General features: G+C 38.8%; 1 protein-coding gene across 1 annotated transcript in view; it reads right to left on the reverse strand.

Annotated features, from left to right (window-relative positions):
- Positions 1–1,819: 1,819 nt before the first annotated feature.
- LOC124276063 (post-GPI attachment to proteins factor 2-like) overlaps positions 1,820–26,044 on the reverse strand; it is a 37,563-nt gene continuing 13,338 nt past the window's right edge. Inside the window, exons 2-5 of the mRNA XM_046711703.1 lie at positions 22,107–22,371; positions 21,594–21,703; positions 21,142–21,250; positions 1,820–13,883 (exon numbers count right to left, since the gene is read on the reverse strand). Coding sequence (XP_046567659.1) covers positions 13,705–13,883; positions 21,142–21,250; positions 21,594–21,703; positions 22,107–22,371 — 663 coding nt within the window. The 3' untranslated portion in view covers positions 1,820–13,704. The remainder of the gene's footprint in view (positions 13,884–21,141; positions 21,251–21,593; positions 21,704–22,106; positions 22,372–26,044) is intronic.

Genomic DNA, 26,044 nt, shown 5'->3' on the forward strand with positions numbered 1-26,044 from the left:
GAACTCGCTGATATTGCTTGACGTTTGGTTCTTCCAGCTAACTACAGCCTTTGTGGTTCAAGTAGGTACTTCAGGTTTCAGGTCACTCTTGCAGTCTCAGTTGAACTTCATGGATCTTCTTCAAAGATTATTTCTCATAACACTTCCATTGAATCGAGGCATTCTTTAGAAACATTATTCCTTTCATTTATGTCAATATTGTTGGTTGAAAGACAAAGGGATGGATATTATTCTGTGTCTGCCAAACATGTATTGTGTACAGCAACTGATTGTATATAAGGGGAGGATGACGTAATGTGTGCTTGATGCTGTTATTGTGATGCACTGGGTGTTGCATTATCCAAATAAAATAACTTCAATCTTCACAGCCTTGAGTTTTGTATTCTCCGCACGAAAGGAAGAGGTGTCACTGGGCATTGAATGAATGCAAGAAATTTACAATTACATTGCTGGCAGAGTTTTAAGAACATTGTTAATGTTTATAATTATGCTCAGTGCAATGTCATGACTTTACCACGACATATAGGCGATAGATTAGATTAACACAACTTTGAGCTGTGTAATGAACCAAAATTTACTAATGGCAAAAAGCAACTGCTTGATAAAAAAGTGGCATTTGTTTTATGTTAAAAATGCCAGTATGGGATTTGACCACTGTTTACACAGATACTGGTAAGGCAGCAGCAGCACGCTGATGACACAGATGATTGAAAACACTCTGAAAGATGTTCGAAATGGCAACCATAGATTGGCCAGCTGAGCTAGCATTACCGGTTGATTCTGGTCCTGTCCTAGGCATCCACCCATCTCATCCCAGATATGTGGCCGGCATCATCCTGGTGCAACATGTTGTTACGTCCTTGCACTTGCACAAAGGGTAGAACATGATCTTGCGCGATGTCGTGCCTGAAGCTTATGCCAAAGAGACGTGTTCTCCCAAGAGCTTTGATGCCACCCAAAACCAATACACTTTCACCCTAAACTGATGAGGATGACAAGCATGCATCACTAAAACATTCTTCTGAATGCCTAAAAACAGTATGGCTGTCTGGTATCGTTTCTGTAGATGCATCAACTGAATATGGCTGTCTTGTTTATGTAGCATCAAATGTGGAAGACTGGCCTGTAGGATGTCACAGATATTGCCCAGCTATACATTGTCTCTGAAGAGATGTTAATGTCTTGCAATGAACATTCGAATGACCCTCAACTTCATTTTGCACCTGTCCTGTTTGCAGGATACCTATGGTGCATTCATGTTCAAAACTGAGTATCATTGTCCTAACGAAGACACAAACAGCTGAACTGTGCCCTGAGCCACCAAAAGGTTTTCATGAATATGTTTTGAAAGCATTATTTAATTCCAGAATAAATTTAAATTTCTTGCACTTTTTTCTGCTAGTGTATATACCAGCAGACATTCTCAAATAGAGATCCCAGAACATTTTCCAAAAACATACGTGTGTGTTCTATGAACTGAAGCCCATAAAGTCTATGTTAAGGCATGGGAGTTACGGTCACCTTAGCGCTACGATCGCTTTGTACAACAGCACCCTGGCATGAGTGTATGAATGGTGTTTTATGTGCCAATCTTGTCATCAACTTGTGGTCGATAGCAGGATAAAAGACCCCTGGCATGACAGTAAAATGCCGAAATCAGCAGGACAAACATTCAAGTAATCCCCATCTTTATCAGCTCTAACAATAGTGTCTTATGCCGTTCCTGCCCTAGAATCCCAATGGGTAAAATAAACTACAAACAATTGCCAAGTTAGTGAATTGTGTAGTTTCTTCAAGATAAAAGCAAATTCACCAGACATTTTCTCCACAAAAGTTTATTATGCACATGTAACATGTTACTGTGGACAAGACAATGCTAACAATATACAACTGTACATTTCATACAAAAGAGCATGGCTACAGCACATTTACTCCCAAATGTCATTCACAACAACGTCTATTGCAAACATAACATTCACACCTTTGACATGCATGACAAACACAGTCTCCTCCCCAGATAGGATATATTGTACATCAAGTTCATGACTAAAAAAGTATACGGAGAGTATATTCATGTTCTCTTGCTTACCGGATAATACCATGTTTATCTGATCTAGTGAATAAGAAAACATACACGATTACACAGACTATGTTTTCTTCTCCTAGAATATTTCTGATTAAGTATGCAATAAATAAAGTGTACAAATTATCTTACTGCATAATTAAATTCTGATAATGGACAGTAACTTCAAATACTTTTTGAAAGTAAATGAAATCAATGAGATAAGTATTTAAAGCATGTTTTTAAATATAGATTATTATATCCCTATTTAGTTTCCCACAACCAGAGGTGAGGGGAAAACATGACTTAGAGTATCTGCCACAGAAACATAATGTATTCTGAAGGGAGTTCATTCATAATACATATACAATTGATTCATCAATCTGAGTATTAAGAAATGTCAACATTTAAGCTTCAAGCATTTAGATACATGTTCTATGAAGCTGCCCATAGAGTATATAAATAACAAGCACTTGTTCGCAGCTCCTAACAAGTCAATATGCAACTATGCAATATGCAAATATATATAGGAGTCTTCTGTGCATTAGTTACTGACTTAAACACTTTGATGAACCAAACAAGTCAGCTATGTCCTTTGGACATCTTGATAATCTTGAAACAACTGTTTCATATCACTCAAAACCGTTATCTAATTATGGTTGTGTACACAGGCCGAGTATAATCTTAAAATTACTTTGATTTCTTTCTTGAAAAGTTTAGATGACTTACCACACCAAAACATGACAGTGTGTTAAGTTTTAACGTGTAAAATACAGATTAATCTGCATTTGCAATGAATTCACCTTTATGCAAATGTAATACAAAACACAGAATCAAGTCAGAATTGATTGTAATAATTGTTTGCATTAATCAAAAAGTAAGGGAAATACACTCTTTACTTAATTCTGGATAAACAGTACAAAAGCATGGACTTGTGAATGAAATCCTGTGACATATCCGCTGATATTTCTCCCACATATGCTATGATGCCCTACATTCTCATTGAGTCTCTGATTATATGGTCCCATATCTGTAAGGAACAATCCTTTTTAATACAAAGAATATTTCTGTCATTTTGCTTGACAAGAAAATTGAAAATCTTTTATTTTGATTTGGGTGTGTGTCAGATCTTAGATATTCTAATACTCATTTCTATAGCTACACACAAAAACTAAACTACATGTTTAGTTAATTACATAATGAACTATTTCTCATAGAAGACACCAAAGTCCATTACAAAACCAACATTCTTGAGATTTCGAGTTGCACCAAAACCATGTAATGCTTCTTCGAATTACTGTAATCTCTATCACCAACTATTCACAAAAAATCCACATTTTTAAATAATTTCAGATCTTTTACAAAAAAATTACAGATCGCCCCTACTTTCTAAACTAATGTGTAAACAATAAACTATGCATATTTAACCGTAAACTACTCAAATCCAAAATATGTTATCACTGTGGAAAGAATACGAAGTCAAATCCATCACATCAACCATAAAACAGTCAAACATCTGGACAGGGCCAGGCAACACTGCTGGTCAAACAATACAAAATGTCCACGGAGCACCAGTTTCACACTACATCTCAAGTTAAAAAACAACAATACAAAAAGGTTTCTGAATTGATGCTGAGAAGTTAAATTTTGTATCCACCGCTACTAACCATATATTTCTTCATAGAATTGCAATAAATGCCTAAAGTTCAATTAATTACAGAAACTTTATAAACTGAACATTATTCACACGTGTATCATTTGATAGTGTAACATTGACATTTCTGCTGTATCTAAATAGTTACTACATCAGGTTCATTCACACTGAAAAACTATTTCTTTCCAGATGAAAAGGAACTGGAATCTGTTCAATAAAAATATACTGAATGCTTTCAGCGTTTTCCAAGTAGCATCTCCATAGTCGACAACCTGCAAATTTCTCCATCTCAGTGAAGTATTGTCAACAAATATCACAAGTTTCTATATCTGCTCCAAGTAGATGTGGACAATCTCTGCAGAAGGTACAACAGATAATAAGGCAGGACAATCAGTACAAAACCCGACGGACGGCAGCGGTGTGTCCTCAACACTATCACCAGCACAATACAAACACAGGTCGACACAGGTCTTGCGTTGTCACAGCTGAAGACAGGAAGAAATCTTATGCTAATGAATGCCTTTTCACCTAGAAATTGAATGACCAAATATAGATGTCCTGTAAGTTAAGTCATTTTGTTCTGAATAGATTTTAAAGTAACAAGTTCTAAAACATTAATTTCTAATGTTAAGAAATCTTCTGCCAATGAATGCTTTTTCACTTCGAAATTGAATGACCAATTATAGATGTCCTGTAAGTTAAGTCATTTTGTTCTGAATAGATCTTACAGTAACAAGTTCTTAAACATTACTTTCTAATTTCGGACATTCATGACCACATCATGTGTCACATGTGATCATGAACATCACGTGACATGTCATGCAATTACAGTTTGTAATCTCAAACTTAATATGTATACAATTTTTCATAAAAACTATATACAATGTATTTGTGACATATAATGTTGAAGCCAACAAATTCAAACAAACTGGCAATTCAACAAATCCAACACAGCATATTAAGGACTACACAGGACTGCAGCAGTAGTCTACCTGCAACCTTCTCCAAACAACACCATTCATAGGGATCTAGAAAGAAATTGTTAACATATGAGTCATTTAATGTATCAAGTTCCGCTTTAGGCTGAATACATTGTTTTACAGATGCTAATCAACACAATACCGGAAGACACAATACCCACACAAAGTCGATGATTCATTTTATCATGGTATTTTGTCAATTATGATATTGTCATGTTCAAGTACACACCCACCTATCTGGGCTTCATCGTGGGGATAAAGCTATCCTTTCACTTCCAGTGAAGTCTCAGCTGGTATGCAAGGGAGACAACACAAATGACAACTGTCACAAAAGTTTTTACAAGCCACAATTATTTCTCATTAATGATATCAATGATTTTTCACTGAATTCAGGATAAAGACCACTTGCTACCAGTCATCCTAAGGTTACATACACACCAACGAAGATATTAGTAAGCACAACCAAGTGTGCAAAGCCCTGAGTTCACTGCAAGACTACATGGACACCAGGTGTTTATGACCCAAGCTGCTGCAAGACACATGGACACTGGGTGTTTAAGGCCTAAGCTTACACGCAAGACATGTCAAGAGGTGACCATGGCTTTGTGTTGACTGCAAGACAACATGGACACCAGGTGTTTAAAGCCCAAAGCTACTGCAAGACACATGGACACCGGGTGTTTAAGGCCTAAGCTTACCGCAAGACAACATGGACCCCAGGTGAGAATGGCCTTGTGCTGACTGCAAGATAACATGGACACTGGGTGTTTAAACCCAAGCTGACTGCAAGATAACATGACCAGCACGTGTTAAATGCCCCAGCTTACTTCAAGACAACATTGACACTAGATGCACAAGTCTGAGCCGACTGCCAGATGACATGGACACCCAGACCATCGTGGCTTCATCAGCCTCCTGTGAGAGCTCTTGCTTCCTCTTACAATGTGGTTTATTGTTGCAGGAAGGATCTGTCATGCTTACAATATTCTTCATCATCGATAAAACCTGACTCCATGTCAATGTCAACATTAAAACATTCAGTTTGCTAGCCACCTGAACCTAAAATTTGAAAAGATATTCCAAAACACATACAAGTTGATCAGACGACGACAGACACGAGGCACTGACACAATGTCTAAGAACACATACAAGCCTATAAAAAGTTAGTGACATTCCACATATCATTACTGTAATATCTGCTATCTGACCTGCATTAGCTCTTTCAGTGATTCATGTTTTCTGATGTCTTTGTGATGACATCGAGAACCATCCATATCATGATAGAAGTTCTAAAATCCATGAGATAATACACACCAAACACATACGTTAAACAAATCCAATGACAACACGAGCAAGATCTGTGATGTGTTTTGCTTACGTTTCTACAACATGCTTGACACATATCTACATATCCTGAGTACATATTTCTATATAAATAGCCCATAAGCATATGCTCCAAAGACGACATAGCAATGCTCTGTTTCTCTCTAAGCTTCTGAATAAGGCATGAGGTTACTCTCATCAGGTACATCTGGTGAATGCTTTCTATAGTGATTTCTATACTCACATATATTAATATCTACTTTTATTATTTGCCCGAAATGACAATTACAAAATGTTCATGGAAACATTACATAATGCTTAAACATCACACACTAAAATCAGATATTTTTGACAAGACGGAGAGGTTTCTACCAAGTCTGCTAATAGAGAATGTTTTGAAGATGATGTGGTCCAAAAGTTAACATATCCCACAACTGGCATGTCAACAACTTTCAAATAAATAACAACTGGCAGATGGTAACTGACGAAAAGTTGAACAATGCTGCTATGATTTAATACAATAAATCAACATTTATGAAACTGAAACATATCTGAGCATATGTCAAACATCTGATTAACTATACATTAATCTTTCAGCCAACATCAAAATCATGGCATGTAGAGCAATATGGAAACACAAAATATGAAATTTACACTCAAAATTAACTAAATCAACAAACATTTACCTGAAATTCACTCATGAAAAAATGAAAACTATCCACTAAGATTACAGTACAAAGTGTCTGCAACCAAAAATGTCATCAATATGCAAAAAAATAAACAAAAACATCAACAACTACCCGGAAAAACAGTAATATTTAACATGTCAGTAGAGGGGATAAGAGCATTATTATAAAACCACTTGTAGTATGTCTTTGAATATGTTCATGAGATTCAGATCACATGCTGTAAATCATGATATTAATGTATCACCAAATTAATGTACCTAGTTATCCCTACCTTTGAACTCAAATTAATCAGCAAAATGATAACAGCAAGACTATCTATAATTATAGTAAGTAGTGACAGCTGTTTGAGTGAATATTCACACAAGCCTAACTTCAACTGCTACACTTGTGATGTAACTGCCATGATACAGATAGCAGGAACAATGCATATTTAAACGAGGTGAGTGAGTATGGTTTTACGCCGCTTTTAGCAATATTCCAGCAACATCACGGCAGGGGACACCAGAAATGGACTTCACACAATGTACCCATGGGGGGATTCGAACCTGAGTTTGGGTCTTCGTGTAGAAATGGCGAATGCTTTAACCACTAGACTACCCCGCCGCCCCTAAACGAGGTAAACTCACTGGGGTAGATTGTACTGGTTCATAATGTTGTTTCACAATTATCTGGTATGTGAGCAGTGATACATATTCCCTACAACTGCTGTTACTGTACTGGGCATGTTGACAATGGTAGAAGTGGTTGTCTTGTAACTATAAGAGGTTATCAATGACAAAGTTGGAAACTGTCATAACTTGTGTAAACAAGCTGACACGTGACTTCTGACGTCTAAATCACTCACAATTATACTTTCATGAGTTTTGTTAAATGTCATAGCAATCACATATGTGCAGCGTACATTACATGTGAATAAGGCTAACCCAGTCAAAGGGATCACTGTTGGCACTACTTACCAGTAGGTACTATGTACCCAGGTACTTTGGAGTTGACCGATAAGAACCAACAAAGCCTCTAAACCACCTCTTCACACTTACAAGGGCACCTGGGTACATAGTAGTATAGGGTGTGCTGACAAGGATCCTGTGAGCTACACTGTGTACAGACTAAAATGCATCACTATATTAACATGTGCCAAGGATATCTCCTGACATTAATTTCATGATTTACAGAAGTTACTGAAGATGTTTACAAGGTCCACACAGTGACAATATTCAAGGACCTTTCGAAGCCAACAATCCCATTTTCAGGGCTACAGCTGTAACTATCTTACAGTGTTTGAAATGATGGGCTTTCTGGGGCCCATGAGGTTTCAAGGTCTAGTATGTGAATCAAGCATTGACCACAAGGGTTATGACAAGGCTTCCAAGCTTAATGCTGAACAATAATGCTTCAAATGTTCAATTCATTCTCTGAATTGACAGAAGCCTCTGTGATGAAGGAAACAGAATTAATTAATTCAAGAAATCTTTATGCCACTATTCATTCAACTTGCAATGACACTGAATCTGTCATTGATGCCCATCAGGATTGTCAATACACCTTTATAACCAAACTCAAAATAAACTACATTGAGCTTTTAGATGGGTTTTTAAACTGTTGCAAAAACATGTTTAAAGTGCAAAATTATAGCAAAATGCTGTTTTCAAGAATTTGGGGAAAGCTAAGACTCTTGAACTCTAGAATTACAGAATTAATTCAGCAGAAACAGCATTGAGCATATTTTCATATAAATAGCATTGTGTAACCGTCCAACAAACAATATTTAAGCAGTAAAAGGTAAATTTTATCAAATCTTTTTGATTGTTTAATAAAGTAAAAACCTTTTCTCCAAGATGTGACCAATATGGTTAACAGAAGATCATGATGTCTACAGCACAAACAATCTAACACTAACATTAAATATTATTACAAACATAAGAGGTAGAGTCATCATCAGTCATTTGTAGACAAGGTTCTTGCCAATATTCCACATGTCCATCAAACATAACTGCCCAGCATGGAATAGTGGGGCAGAAGAGTAAACCATTGAGAAGGTCATGGAAGTTGAATGTCATCAGGGAGCTTTAAATATTCCTGACTATATTGTTAGTTGTGGGAGTGGGGAGTTCATTAATCCATGTTTCTTAACTAAGTAGACTGATCGGCATCCTGGGATAGAGAAACTCGTCTTTGACAAAACATACTACCAGTACAGTACATGATTACTATATAGTCATCGTATCTCACCAGGACCTCGACACAATCTCCATCTCAACCCTCTACCCCAATCCTGATGTTTAGGATTATAATCTTCTTGTCACACCATGTGAGAACCGAAATTTCATTAGACATTTCAGAGTTAACAGAACATCACATTTTATCTGTTGTTAGTAACTGCAGCCACTAAGGATTATGTCAAGTTACAGATCTAAACTAGACTCTTGAATCATGTCAATAAATGAACTCGCAAGACAATATTTACATGTCAAGGTGAGAGACAGCTCGACACTTGTCGCCAACAAATAACTGAAGATGAGGTAGCATATAGATGTACCCATGGCAACCAACAGGCTACACTATTGCACTAACCTGGGGCTTATGATGAGTTTCACTGTGTGTGGCACTCACTTTGTCATTCCCCCAAACAAAACTCTGTGACTCCATAAGATCTGCCCGCGTGCACAAAGCATATATTACTCAACAGCAATTGTGAGGCTATGCTAACTTTGTTTGACAAATTAAATAGTTTGTGCCTATCGGCAATGATTGTCTGGCACCTGTGTGACTGTAGGTTTCTACTTGTATGTCAACACAATATTTGTCAAGGTACTGTAAGCCCATAACAAAGAACAGTCCTATTCACAGAAAAGTTGACAGACAGATAAGTTGGAAGATGGAATTATCTCCCTTTGCTTCAAACTTTACCATGAAGTTGGCAAAAAAATTCATTTGAAATCAGCTGTACAATGGTAAGTTTGTACTTTTTGTAAACAGACTTTTCCTACCATGTTAGTGCAAATGAATCCTTTACCAGAATGGAAGTGGTTTATAGGCCCAGATTGAAATACTAACCTTGAAATATGTTGAAAGACAAAAACCTCATTTAGTTCTGTAATACTTTCACTTATTCTCTGGTAAACTATTTTCAAACAACTAGATAAAATGAATTGCTAGTCCAGCTTCCATCAAATGTTCATACGACAAAATAGTTAACTACAAACTATCAATGACTTTCCTCATGGGTATTTAATTGCACCTTGCCTTTAAGTAAGTTGTAATACAACTGGACAAAGAACCTTACAATAACTTGCAGGTTTCTCTAAAGAATCACAAATGAATGCAATGTCTATTCAGTGGAAACTAGTTGTATTGGCCAATATAATTGTTGTGCAATTCTGGAAATAAAAGTGCAAAATATAACTGGCATCCTCTGATTCTTGGACTTGAATATTTTCATTCATAAAGATTATATAAAATATAACAGCTGTGTCAAATCAATAAGTGTAGTTGTTAACAGAAAAGGGCACTGCTTGGTAACTTCACAATTTGAGATTTGATCGCATTATCATTGCAATTCAATCACTGGACCGGTTTATCTGGCATTGCAATAAAATGATGATAATAGTAAATTCACTTTTTGATTCTAAACATTCATAAAAACAGCAAATCTATCAAAATTTAACAAATATGAAACATCATCTAAAATTTGAATATATCTGACATCATATTGTGAAACCTCAGAACACATATTTCATGTACTGACCACTTGAAACTGTGTTAACAAATCTGGGATGACTTTCATCAAAATTGCTCTTTATCTAATAGAACATATAATACAACAGCTGAATCATGAAGAAGAATAAAACAGCAGAACTTGATTAAACATGACAGAAAACTTGTCTATTTCAGTGAAATGTACATGTGGGTTCCTAGCAGCTTGATTATGCTGGTTTGGCTGTCGGCCTGTAAGTGACTGAGATCTACGATGTGATATGTACAACCATCTGGCCTCAGAATATAACTATTCTAAAAGTCAACATACCAAGACAGTTCAATCTCATCTGAGAATGTTTGAAAGAATGGGTGTCAATTTCTCCCTTTTACTGAAACAAGAGATATTAATTCACTGACTGACTGACTGAGTTTGGTTTTACGCCGCTTTTAGCAATATTCCAGCAACATCACGGCCGGGGACACCAGAAGTGGGCTTCACACATTGTGCCCATGTGGGGATTCGGAACCGGGTCTTCGGCGTGATGAGCCAACGCTTTAACAATTAGGCTACCCCACTGCCCCAATATTAATTCAGAGGTGTATTACTGTTTAATGTGTAACAAACATTATTATTTTTCATGAGGTTTGATGTCTAATTTTAGACAAACATGTCACAGAGATATTTTCAGATAAACATCTTTGCAATACAGTGGATCTGGCCATATTATGCTCTCCATTCTCTACACACTCCCAGACTACAGAGTCTTGTCTCTTGATATTTTGATTAATGCTGTGGTATAAGTAACATGGAAACAACTCCCTGATTTTCTTGTACATGTATATTCCTGCATGGCCAGTTGGAACCCTACTCATAGCTGTCAACTTCCCCAAATTACAGTTAGTGTTTGTTTAGGAGTATTTGGTCAGGTCACTTAATTCTGACATGATGAATCATCTACAGAATCTTGATTCTGAAACTCAATATTTCAACTGCTTAGTATTATCCAACTACAGCAAATTCTGATAATACAAGTGGTTTGTGTCGATTAGTCATATACAACTGTATAAATAGATTTCATAGCAGTTGATAAACAAGATACATTGATAGCATAACAAACCTCTCTTTCATTTAGTGAGAATTCATTTTGTCAATTGGCATATACTTTGCATAAATTACTGCAGAAATCATGTTTTTATATTTAGTTGCAAATTCTTAAAAATTATGAAAAATGCAGGGAAGTTGCCAGTCATGCCACTACTATGGTAGGATGGAGTAAAGTACCAACTCTTCACTGAACTTATTTAACTGTTACTTTTTCAAATTAAACACGAACACTCTTTCAAACTCAGACTCCTATCCCTTTCTGCAGGTTAATTTCTTGTTCCCCCTGACAATGGCTGCTGCAAAAGAAAATGAGGGAGTGCTGCACCAATTACCTCACAAAGTGTTCATGGACCAGCTAAATACATCTTATTTTGTTGTAACAGTAGTGCTAACCAAGTCTGTTGTTGCAACAGTAGTTCAACCCACATCAGTCTAGCAGTTTGTGAAATCCCACTTTTCTATAAAATTGACTGGGTATAACTGTGACCTCAATAATGAAAGGTTGCCCACAGACACCTCATTAACTCATTAGACCTAGAAAAGGGTATGAGAATGTGGTTTAAAGTCATCAGGGTTGTCAAAACTCAAATGACATGCATATCATTTTGGTGGATTCTGAACATTTATAATCAACACCCAGTGTTTTTTCTGTTCTTACATTTCGTTTTTTTTCTGTTTTTCCTACATTCAAGTCAAGGTGTAGGCAGCTCTTGCTGTAATGACACATCTATATATAAGCATAAATACAAAGTTAACAATGAAAACCTACCTGAAAATATTCAATATGAAACATATTGCTATGACTTTCAATACTGATGACTTCTAATACATCAGACTGACCAATATTTGAAATTTTCAATATTAAAAACACCACCATAATAGAAGAAGGTAACAATGACTAATATCTCTTTTGTTCAAAGTATTGAACAATGCTGAAAGTTGACAACAAATTTATTATCAACTTAACCATTGCTACAATATATCTATCCATAAGTATTTTCAATTTTTGGGGTGTATCATGAACGATGAAGAGCATCTATATGCATGTTGACTGACAGTTCCCACAATTATAATTAATCACTGGTTAATAGGATGTGAATGAAATTGCCATAAATATTTGATCTATATACACTGATTGTACTGTGATAAATGTGTGATACTGTTATGATGTGTGAACAAACGTCTGTAACATTCGTAAGATCATATGAGCTGTTACAAAAAGTAACAAACAGTATGTGAGTCAAACGAAAAAAATCTGACTTTCACAACAATCCAAATACACTGTCACAAATACCGTAACAATTAACATGCAGAAAATGTCATGTGGTACTTGATCTAATAAGAGCCCTGAGCATTTATGTTACATGAATGGCAACAGTGACAGCATAACCTAAAGTGTCTCCTATTTTCTGGACAATTCTAAAATGTTGACTACAAGTGTGTTTGCATTACGTGAACTATAACTGAAAACACATCATTCTATTGCAAGGATTCATGGGATGTAGCTTTTGAATCCCAATGCATGTGTGGATGCTTAAATTGTTGTGAACGATACATATCTTCATAATTTATTGCTCATCTTAATCTTAATTCTTACTAAAAAATGGGCAGTTTGGCCACAATAAATTTACTAAAAGATTTTCATTTTCAAAAATGTGAGGCAGGAAGAAACTTGAACTGTTCACAACATCTGTGTGTAAAAACTGGTGATGGCTGAACTTGATATGAAGCATGACTTTTTGGTAGCAGCAAATTTCTTTAACTTTAGGTACTCGTGGACAATATGAAGACTTGAGGTGGGGTGTTTGGCAGAGAGGTGGGTGGAGGTGAAAATCTTTTAATTAATTTATCATGGCCTTACCCCATATCAAAATCAAAAGACAATTTGCAGTAGAACGTGTATGCTGAACACAATTTCAGTCTTCTTTCTGTATTTTTATAGAAAACTAAAATAACTCTAATGTCACTTTGTTTTGTAATGACTACTGAATCCCTTTTAGAGAAGAAGATAATGTTTTCCTAATTTGGGAACAAGTCCACAATTACTCAAAATACAAAATCAGGATTCATGGATAGAACACTGTAAGAGTGAGCAACTAAAACACCCATTCCTATTGATAAACAAACTTCCATGTAAATAAAGGACTATGATAGGTAATGTGACAATGATTTGAGTAGGAGTAGCTGTGATGATCCTATCTCCTCTTCTTGTTGTTGTTGTTGTTGTTATTGTTGAGGACGGTGCCGTTAGTGTGTTGTATCCCCAGCGTGCCCGCCAGGAAGGACATGCCCTTGAAGTCCCAGTACGCTGATATATGGTAGGTCATGTTGGTGTAGCCGATGACATATTCACACAGTGAGAAGTAGCTGAAGGCTGCACATGAAACAGAGACAGTGAACATGGTGAGTTGGTTTAGTATTGCTTTGATTGGTATGGGATATGATGACATGTGTCAACAAAGTCAGCAAGCCTGACCACCCAATCCCGTTAGGGACCATTCATAATTTATGGCTAAGGGGGTGATGATGATTTTAAGGGGGTCACCCATTTTGAGAGGAGGGGGGGAAGGGTCATTCACATTGTACATGCTTCTCCATAAAAATCATCACCACCTCCCCCCCTAACCATAAATTATGAACGGTCCCTTAGTTGCCTCTTTCGACAAGCATGGGTTGCTGAAGATCAATTTTAATCCGGATCTTCACGGGTCACATCTGACAAAGACAAGTGATGCGAGCTCTCAGACGTCAGTTTAGCTCCACTTCATTTTTACACTAGTTTTGTGAACACATTCCATCATCAGCAACAAACCTGCCGTCTCAAATGCCTTGCTTACTTTTATTGAATTCAGGAGAATCGAAAAATGTAATTTTTAGAGTAAAATTGATATTTTATACTTATCCTGACTCATGCTCTTTTGCTTGTCTTCTTCTTCTTGCGAACATAGTGGAACACTTGTATCTCCTTATTTGAAGCTCCCTTCAAAATAAAATCACTAATTGGTACTCACCACGAGTTGCTCCCCTTTGTCTCCCCTGGCGGGAAAAGGTGTCGCCACCCTCTGGCCATGTGCTCCACTCTCTCCTGATTTAGCGAGCCCAACACTTGAATTTACAGGGAAATCCAAAGTGTTATGTGGGGAGGATGGGAGGGCTAACCTCATGAGTCAGGATAAGTATAAAATATCAATTTTACTCTAAAAATTACATATTTTTCCTTATCCTGACTCATGCTCTTTTGTTTTGTAGCATCCTAATGAACGGAGGTGGGTAACAGAATACTTTGGATTTATAATTAGTGATTTTGTATAGATATACTGTAATATCTCCCTCACGGAACTTCATGAAGTCTTAGATTTAGGATGTATCCTGTATAAAGAAAACCATAGGTTATATAAAGCCATTAAAGGGGAATTACATTATGAATATATTGAACAATACATATAAATTATATATATATATATATAGGTGACTCTGATAGAGGCACTGAAATTGACTATATCCAAGTATATGCTTAAGGTAGAATACTTAAGCTGAACATATATACATAGCCCTAAAACTCCTTAGAGTTATAAGCTAGATGAGTATGTATAAAATACATATTAATCTTGTGAGGCTAATATTTTTACGCTTCACGAGGGACTGTCAGTTGTTGAGGCGAGGACCAGTGGTCGAAATGGTGAATGCCAGAGACATCTTCTGTAGTGATGTCTCTTAGGTAGTGATTAGCAAATACCATGTTAGATTTCCAATAGCATCCTTCCATAATCGTGGTTCAAGGAACAGTTACCGTGTAGGGCGAGGGTAGAGGCCAGTGCCCTGATCTCATGTGGATTTGATGCTGTTGGTGGGTCCAAGCCTGCTGCCTTGTAGGCACGGAGAATGACAGTCCTTATCCAAATAGATATTGTGGTCCGTGACACTTCTGTTTGATTCAGAGGGCTTATAATGGGATGAATAAACGCTTGAGAAATCTTCTCCTTGTTTTGGATCGTCAGAATAAACTTTGAGAGCTCTTACCGACACAGTGATAGGTCTTGTGTATCTTGTGATCCGAGAATAGAGGATAGCTACCGGGATGTGGAATAATCTGTCTGGTTGACCTGGCAGTTGATTCTTTGCAATGAAATCCCATCTTAATCCGAGGTGCGCTGTGTTATGATTGTCATCAAACTGTATCCTCTCAGAATCCAGAGCCGCGAATTTCAGACATTCTTGCTGCTGTGGCTAGCTTATATATAGCAGAAACAATGTTTTCTGTGAGAGAAATTCAAAGTTTGTCGATTCCAAGGGTTCATAGACCTCACCGTGAGGTGTTGTAACACTACATTCAGATCCCAAGCTGGGCGGAACTTCCGCTTTTGGTCCCTCCAATCGAAAGCTCGTGAGTAAGGCCAGTAACTCTGGAGATCTTGTCAATTTGACACCCGCTCTCATGGTGATTACAGAGCTAAGCGCCGCAAGATATGTTGATATCGTTGAACCTTTTAAATGTTTGTTTTGGCGAGGTAACACAAATAGTCTGCCACTTGAGGTTGTGAAGCCTCTCTTGCTGTAAACCCTTTCTTTGTTGCATAATTTTCGAAACTGTGCCACTTGTCAGCCGTACATTGCCACGAAGTTGAGTAACGAAGGCAAGTTGACTGCTTTTGCCGCCCTGGCAGAATATCCTCTTGTTTAAACACATTTGTATACAGTCCATACGCAGTAGTTGGAACATTGCTGGGTTTCCGCACTTGTTTGGTGTGAGGATGAATTAACAGGTTTGGCGCCGCTTGGGTAGCTCCAGTGTTGGTTGACCGATTTCTTGAATTAGTATGGGAAAACCACGCTCTGGCCGGCCAGTAGGGCTGACCAAAGTGAGTTGTGGTGGCTCTGTGTTTGTCTGATTTTCTGTAATACTTGAGGTATTATTGCTGGCGGCGGAAAACGCTGCACGCATTGAGGCCTTCCCATGATAGACTTAGAGCCGCCCCGCTGCCCAAGCTTGGGGGTCTGGGACTGGTGACAATTTAATGTCGGTAGCTGATTGTTGAATCGCGCTGGCTTAATAGGTCTATTAGCGCGCGCCCTAATTGCTTGATTATCTGTGCAAAAATTTCCCCGGTTGATCATCCACTCTTGTCCGGTGATGGTAGATGAGGCCGAGAGAGCCGCGCCTGCTAGTATATTTCTGGTTCTGGAATGTGCACTGCTTTGACATGTAGATTTAGATCTTGTATTAAATCGAACAGTTGAAAGCTTAGGTTCAAAAGGTTCATCGATCTCGCTTGAGCCTTGCTTGTTTATGTAGAACGCCACTGTCGAATTGTCTGTATGGATCATTAGGGCTGCGATTTTTGTAGAAATGTGCTCCAATGTAGAATGGCTGATTACAGCTTTCATTTCTAGACTGTTTATATGGAGTTTGCATTCTTGCTGATTCCATAACCCTGATATCGCGGTGGTTGGTGAGATGAGCTCCCCAACCTTGGAGGACGCTGCCTACATACAGATGGGTTTTGTATTCCTGCTCTGCTAAACAAATCCCTTCGCAGACATTCGATTTCTTGGTCCACCATAGTAGATGTGGTCTGAGATGTTTCGTAGACTGAATGGTTGTACATCGCTGAGATGTGCATGCGATGAGGACCTGTAGGGGACGAACTGTAATCTGCCTGTGACAGTCATGTCTTGGGCTGATGTGAGAAGACCTAGTAGGCTCTGCCATTGTCGAAAGTGGTAACGGAGAGAGTAGAGCTGGTGGAATGGTCTGTTGTATCTTGAGCCAACGGTCTTCTGGTACCATAATACGGTTGCGATTTGTGATGAATCAATACCTAGGAACTGTAGGTCTTGCATGATGGTACTTAGGTCCGACTTGCGTAAGTTTACTAACCAACCTAGTTGTGTTAGTAGCTTTATGATGTAATTTAACTGTAGTTTGAGACGCAGTGGATCTTGATCTATTTGTATCCCGGCCGCCGAGGTAAAACGCACTCGCGAGCCCCTTGACGATGTAGAAATTTGATAATCGGTTTCGGTTATCCTCGGAATAGCCAGGGGCTGATGATATTCAATGGGAGTAACTTTCCACTGGTAATGTAGCCCCTTCTAGAGTAAATCGTAGGTATTTCCTGAATCGGGATGAATGGGGATGTGCAAGTAGGCATCCTGTAGATCTATGCTGCCCATGTAGTCCATAGGATCTAATCATCTGGCTTTAACTGAGGTAAATGTATCATGCTAAACTCTCGTGGTTTATGAGATAGTTCTTGTTGAAAAAGCTCATGTTGTAGATGAGTCTGTATTTCTCCTCGCGGAGTTTTTTCTTGGGAACCAGGGAAAACTGGGGAGTAGAAACCTGGTTCGACGCTTGCTTGATCTATTACTTCTATGGCCTGTTTGGATAGGGAGTGATGAGACAGCCTCTTTTATCTTTGGTAGTTGTTGGGCGCTTTGTAAATCCAACTTGGGGGTTTGATTGTCAGCGGAGGCTTGTCCTGTAGAGGGATACTGAAACCGTGTTGAATAATGTTGGAGACGCAAGGATCTTGCAGTATTCCCCAGTTTTCCCAGTGTAGTTGGAGGCGCCCACCCACTTGAGCTGGTTGTACTGGAACGGCTGGGGTGGAAGACTCCAGTCGTTCGAACCTGTGTTTCAGCTGCCTATAATTGCGGGAACCTCTGGGTGTCCTGCCCTCTTCCTGATCCTCCTCTATAGTTGCCATATGGGCTACGAAAAGAATCTTTACCTCTAGAGCTGGCTATCTTCCTGTCTCTTGCTCTTTGTAGGCCCGCGAACTTAGATCTGCCTGAGTATCTTTTGTGAAGTCTGACCGAATGACGCTGGCTAGTGTGTCCATCGATCTAATCATAAGGACTTCCTGGAATCCTTAGAGACTTCCTTTTGGCTTAATCTTTGTCGCGATTTCTCCGCCAAAGATGGATGTTGTCGACCACGGGCTGTATAAAGTGGGCTGTAAAGTTCTCCCCAATTACAGGAGGCGAGGAGGCCTTGACGACGAAGCTAAGGTCAGTGCTGCTGAAACAGATGTAAGATGATCCGCTAAAAACTGCTGATCTTTCTTTGCATAAGTAAGGCAGAATAAATCATTCTATCATCTCCGTCGTGGAATCGGAATCTAGTAATAAGAGTCTCATTGATCCGTCCTAGATCTATTTAACCCAAAGAACATATGCCGTCGGCCATGGTTTCTATATGAGCCAATCCTGGCGCATCATCCATCTTGTAAATCTTGTTCTTTACATCGCTGATGATCTTATAGTTCTCATCGATGTCCTGGGCCTTGTAGAAGGAGTCCATGTTACGCGTGGAGAACTTCTTGGCTTGAAAGTTGGGTAGATGTGGTATCTGAACTTTCGTAGCTTCTGGAAAGCTGCATCTAGATTCTGTGGCACTGCCGCAATCGGTCGATCGGGGTAGAGTGATTGCATCTGGATCATCTTCCTTCATCAAATACGCCTGAGCTGTATTGCCACTTTTAGATGGTGATGTGAGATCTAGGTTATTGACCATCCAATACCGTGATCTCTGCATCAGAAAATATGATTCCTCCATCATCCTCAAACCATCATCATTAATAAATTGTAGATGCTCTTCGGGACTCGCGTGTAGCTATCTGAATATCTGATGAGGTTTGTGGCGCATCTAGTTGACTTTTGTGCTTTATGTGGAGATCTGATGGGTGATCGAATTCTGGTGATGAACGGAGTGGAGATCGCTCTATGGGATGATCTTCTCGAGACTTGTGAGGTGAATGTTGATAGCTTCGCTGGCTCTTCGGCAGTCCCTCGATGTTCTTCTAGGACGATGAAGATCTGAATCATATGTCTTTTCGCGAATGCCTTCGCTGGCTTCATTTTATGTCCGTCCGGGATCGATGATATGACCTTCGCTGGGCTTCCGTGATGTCTGATGGTCTGAGTCCATATCTAGAGATGAAATCGAAGATGGTGATGATCTCTCCGGGCCAAGAAGGCCTCGCTCGCTGGCTGTACATCTAGGTCCTTCTGGCTACAGGTGGTGCGGGACTTCCTTCGCGAAGGTGACATCGCCCTTTGGCTGCTACGCTTGACGGGGGTGCCTCTGGGGTGTTGTCTACGCTTGGAGCCTTCGCTGAAGGTTCGGACCCTGCTTGGCGAGTTTGTAGTGGTCCTCCATGATGTTCATAATCTGCCCATCATGTCTTCTGGGATGATCTCAGACGGCTCGTCGGGCGCCTTTTCTGGCGATGGGGTTCACATCAATGACGCCTGGACGCCGGTGTAGAGGCATCAGGCTGCATGGAGATCTCTGCAGAAGTCACAGTCGCTGACACCGGTCGCTTCTTCTTACCGTAAAGTCGGGGATGATTATCGGCTGATCATCGTAGAGGCCCAACTCTGCTGCTGGAACGATCTCGGCTGAAAGTTCTTGCTGTCTTCGTAGATTTCCCTTTGAAGTCTGCGCTGCCCTGGGTGTCCTCAATCTGCGTTGAGACGGCGATGAGGCCCTCTTAGACTTAGTCTGCAATGACGGGATGTCTGGGGAGGCCGGTCGCTTCTTCGAGGTAACGGACTGCGCCCCACGTTCCTCTGCCGCGGGGTCTCTAGCAGAACACCAGGCGGAGAGAGGGTCGATCGCTAGCAGCTGACTGGAAGGAATATCTGACTCTCTGCCATGTTTTGCCCTTGTTTTGCGTGATCTATCTGCAGCACGCCTTAAGACGCAAAGATGATATTTATTAAATGCAGAATGAGATAAATTAATGCAGTAACTGCAACGCGGAATTAAACGCATTAACGGCGTGAGAACAACTAGGGCATATTACATGTGGATCGGAGGCAGAAAACGTAATCTACAAATCGTACAGATTTTCATGAACGTAAAGCTAGCTGAACAATCACGAATACACGTGGAATAAACAGTAGAAATAATGATAATTAATCAATACAAATAGTAAAGGATACTAGCTATACCTCTATAGTAACCTATAAGAGGTAAAAACTAAGAGATTATCAAAGGATATGTGTGTAAGGAGACACAAGGCTCTCACATCCTGCTCACTGGGTAGAAGAAGGAGAGAGTGGAGCACATGGCCAGAGGGTGGCTTACACCTTTTCCGCCAGGGAGACAAAGGGGAGCAACTCGTGGTGAGTACCAATTAGTGATTTTATTTTGAAGGGAGCTTCAAATAAGGAGATACAAGTGTTCCACTATGTTCGCAAGAAGAAGAAGACAAGCAAAAGAGCATGAGTCAGGATAAGGAAAAATTGTTATATTTGAGAGTTCATCAGATAAGATGTTCTACTGAAGCTTCTTCAGATGTTGACTTAAAAAGATTTCATATTTGAAATAAAAATTAGAGTTTAATGAGATTGTTTGTGTTCAGTGATCAATTGTTTCTTCACTAGTCCTCCCATTCTCAACCAATGATCATCAGTTATTCTGTAGTACTCTGAAAGTCCTTCTTCAGTGGGATAATGAACACAGCCATTATAATACTCAATCTCCCACAAGCAGAAGAAAGACTTCAGTTGTTGTTTTTAAAACCTGACCTTGACCTTGGCCCAAACTATCCTCGTGAACTCTAATATCGCTTCTATTCTAAACATTATCTTCACTTTGTATATCACCTTGACCTACTGACCTGTTGGCTGACAATACAGACGATGAAGAGCGAAAAAGTACAGCAGGCCCATCGTAGAAAGGAAGTTAAGAGCAAACATGATCTTCTTCAGCTTGTAGGAGATTTCCTCCTGAAAACAAACAGACATGTGTGTCATCAGTGAGCAGTGGCAATAGTTAAAACCCATGTTAATACCACTGGTCCGACAACAGCTACCTCATAGCAGGATGTACTCCCAATTATCAAGAATATACCACTCAAATTATGTTAGGCATATGATACAAATGGGAACAGTTTGATCACAATATACAGCATAAGGACCACTGACATGAACTGAAATTTAATACCATCATTTTATTGAAATACAGGGTCAACTTGGACAACACAATTACAATAATAGTTTAACAGAGACTTCCTTCAGGGAAATCAAAAGGGGAAGTCACCCACCCAACAGGCCACTCGTATCAACTCACATCATCAGAAAACTTCTCTGATGTCCTCGTCCACCTGAATATGATGGTGTTCAACAGCATGTAGCACAGTGATGCTGTCATGAACACTACGAACAACTTCTCGTGAATAGCTGCAAACACAACAATATTCATCAGAAACACACTTTAGGGGGGATTGTTATTTTTCAAAACTTCAATTACATCATATGACTGACTACCTCTCATACTCTCTCTGAATCAGTGGAAATGTCATACTTCTTATCATAACTAGTGAAGACATATGTTAAATATTTGAACAGGTTGCTTGATTTTCAATATCAATTAAGAAAACTTAACAATTGAGAATCATTTGAAACCAATTTCATAGTGAAACTGATATGATTCTGAAATTAACTTAAAAATATTAAAATTGAAAAATATGACACAACCATTCTATGAAATTCAAGTGATAATATAATTGCAGTGGTAATAGTAACTGTAGTGAAATTATAAAGAAACAAAAACAAGAGTGACTTCAATACTGGTGAAACTTACGATAGTTGTCTCTGTTGGAGATATACGTTACACCGACAAGTGTTGAGTTTTCTATAAAGTTCAGCCAGTAATTGAGTCCTATAAGTTTGAGGTACAGTCCCCGGTACTGTTTACTGACAACATTTGTGAGGTTCTTGTACAGGTTGTAGTATATAACGGCCACTGCAAAGCGTGGTGTGGAGTGGAGGGCAACACATATCCTCCACAAGTAACTCTGGGGGGTGATGCCTGTCACAGCACTAATGGATGGGATGAAATTAGTTACCTGAAATTGAAAACAAAATATCTATTATTTTGATGGCATGATTAAATCATTTCTTTCAATTATTTCCATATTTAGCTATTTTAAGAATAGCAATCATAGCCTATTTGTGCATTATTTGTGCATTATTTGTGTATAATATGTCCACTGATCAGCTTCATAACCAACTTTTAAGTAAGCCCCATCCTTATCCTGGATTTATTAGATTCACTGTGAACATGGTACATTGCCTAGTCTTTGGGCTGAAAGACTGAGGATGAATGTTTGCATCACTTTATAGACCTTGAGAAGGAAGAGGAAGTGCCAATGGTGGACCTGGGAACAGGTCTTGACATTTACTACAGTGAAGCCCAGCAACAGTAGGGTGTTGATAAACCAAGCATCACAGTACAGTCGAGCACCGTTGTGTCGAACTCTGATAACTCGATATATCGGCTGTCTCGATATAACATCTTGGTCCCGGCAAAATCCTTCATAATTTATCATTATTCAAGCTGTTTTAACTCGATACGGATGATTCGATATTTCAGATATCTCGATATAATTTCAGGGTCCCAACAAGCAAAATTACCCTTATAACTAGATATTTGCAAAGAAACTAGATATTCACCTCCCTTTCATGGGAAAGAATCCCTCTGAACTGAGGTTGTTTCCACACGTTTACACAATGTGCGGTAGTGTAAATTAATTAGGGCTAATTGAGTTGAAGGTGTCACTTGTTTGTTATGTAATTAGGATTAATTAAGAAGGATTTAAATAGGAAGTACTCACTGTTACGACTAAGCACTACTGATAACTGATTATAGTTTCAAATCATAACATACTGAGAAGCGTTTTGCTTTCTTTCATAGTGATATGTGACGATATGCCCTAGTTGGATGTCTCGAAGGTCCCATGAATATCGAGACAACGGTGCTCGACTGTACAATCATTTCTCTTCTTAGTGCTGAACGATTATGTCATACTTCAACATAGACTAAAGACAGCTACAGCACTATCAAGGTGCAATTGAGGAATGTAAAACACACTTTTGACCTGTAAATTAAAGGGCTGCTGATCCCTTTATTAGTTGGGGGAGGGGTTAGCCTAGTGGTTAAAGTGTTTGCTTGTCACACCAAAGATCTGGGTTCGATTCCTCACAATATGCAATGTGTGAAGCCTATTTCTGGTGTTCCCTATATTGATATTGCTGGAATACTGTTAAAAGCGGCGTAAAACCATACTCACTCACTAACCTTTATCTGGGAGAGGTGTAACATTACTAACAATATTGCGAGGCCCTGGTACAATTTGTATCCTGCTAATATCCATAGACATCCCATTACAGTACATTTATTTCATAAGCTCATTCACCTTTGGGAGGGAAATCACAACATTTCATCATTACAGGGGTGGAAATCACCCATTGCCCGACGTCCAAGTCCAGTGTTTTTTTCTGTCGGGCAAGCAAATTTGTACTGGTGTCCAGTTGACTTTCCGATGTTAATTATGTTGTTTATTTTAAAAATTCAACAAGAAAACGGCTGGTATAGTGGAAAAATTATCAGGGCAAGTGACTTTATATGTGCCACTGTTCCGGAGTACACTAGCAATTTTAAAGTTATTTCCACCCCTGCATTATGTTTCAAAATTTCATGTAGTTACGGTTAGATATCATAGCAAAGAAACATACAAGCTTGGGGTCACTGTGCAGATTCTGCTATTTATAGCAAAGCAGGAAATGCTAGAAAATGAGCAAGAGCATGGTGACCCACAGTAAGTAGGTCTTTAGCAATGTATTACTTAAGGTATAACAGTTTGGGATATAGAAGGTAAAAAAGAAACTGACAAGCAGAATTAAGTAATGCCCAGTCTATTTTCAAATACTTGCATACTGCTTTGAATAAACAGCTTGGGTTTACTAACACATGTATCATCAAGATCATAACATTTACTTCCCATTATGCTTTACATATCAAAACATTTAGATGAATCATCAACATCTATGAGCAACTCAAGACTTTACGCTTACATAACCAGTGGCTTCGTTCCAGCAAGACAACAGCTTGTAACAATGTGAGGGGTTTTTTCCTGATGGGCTGAAGTTTCCCTTAAATCACACAGAGAATGTGTTTAATGTAGGACACCACTCTGGGCTTCTACCATGACGTCTCATTTACCTGTGCAGGTGTTTGAATACAAGGCAGTGGTAAAAATAGGGAGTTCATAGGTCTTGATGGACTCCAAACTGGTTTAATGTTATGTTTGTTACAGGCAAAATAGACATAGACCCATGCCTTCGGGGCATACTGACAGACAATCAACTGAGGACAATCAACTAGTCACTGTGTATGACGCTGCTAGGGTCTAGTACTTAACCAGCATCCCATGGGAGCCCAGTTATACTTCATACTTTGTGCTTTAAAGAATGTCAGCTGGACTGTTTTCAGGGGAAATAGCTGTTCACATGGACAAGAAGATCTTTAACAGTGCTCCAAAATTGAATTTCTGCGATTTTAAGTTGGGGCAATTTTGAAACAAGAATATGTATGTTCACAAATCTGATCTGACTGTCAGAGTTACACAGAAACAGATTTCACATTTTAAAGTATATAAACATAAGACGATATTATGACAACTATTAGTAAAATTCTTCAGTTGGTAATATTTCCATATTTGACATAATATATGATAACCTGATAACAACAGAACAAAAAGACATACACCTTTTGCTTGTTCTGCCTACCCAAAAATGATACAATGTACACATGAGGATATCTTCCATTCTTACAGAACGTGTATGAGCACATCATCAGTCTTTCAGCTATATCTGAACAGCTCAACATTACCACAATCCTTCAGGCAGATTAACAATGATATCCAAATCTGCCAATATATTACCATTTCTAAACAGAATGTTTACATTGTTTTCCAGAATAAAGACCATTTGGTAAAGTGATTGGTATTCAGGTGGACCCCGACCTGGAGGACGAGAGAGGAAGGTATTGACCAGTCTGGGAGAAATGTGTGAAAGCAAAGGTGTGTTGGCAATAAATGATTCAATGTTCCTAGTCCTAGATGTTCAACCGATAAGAGCCCTCAGTGGCTTCTTGCTGACCTGGTTAAACAGCCAGGATGATTAGTGGTTTTTGTAAACACTATGAAGTACTTCATAAAAAATATAAGGTGGGATTTTGAGGAGTCAGGGACGACAATGTGAATTTCATTACACTTGCTTTGAACAGCATCTAAAGTGAAAAATTATTTCACTTAGACAGCAACAAACTGCCAATTTTGTAGCAATAGCCCAATGAGATAACATGTCACAGTATAAAATTACCACTAAACTGAGATGCAGAATACGGACTTAGCCAACTAGTTTGTAGGCAATGTAATAAGATGAGTGAGTGAGTGAGTTTAGTTACGCCACACTTAGCAACATTCCAGCTATATGGCGGCGGCCTGGAAATAATCGAGTCTGGACCAGACAATCCAGTGATCAACAGCATGAGCATCGATCTGGCAATTGGGAACCGATGACATGTGTGAACCAAGTCAGCGAGCCTGACCACCCGACCCCGTTAGTCGCCTCTTACGACAAGCATTGTGTTATTGAAGGTTCATTCGAACCCAGACCTTCACGGGTCAATGTAATAAAAAGGATATATATTAAAGCATGATAAGAAAGACTATCCGA

Source organism: Haliotis rubra, unplaced genomic scaffold (assembly GCF_003918875.1).
Source record: "Haliotis rubra isolate DU_JTF1 unplaced genomic scaffold, ASM391887v1 Scf205, whole genome shotgun sequence".
Lineage (NCBI taxonomy): Eukaryota > Metazoa > Mollusca > Gastropoda > Lepetellida > Haliotidae > Haliotis > Haliotis rubra.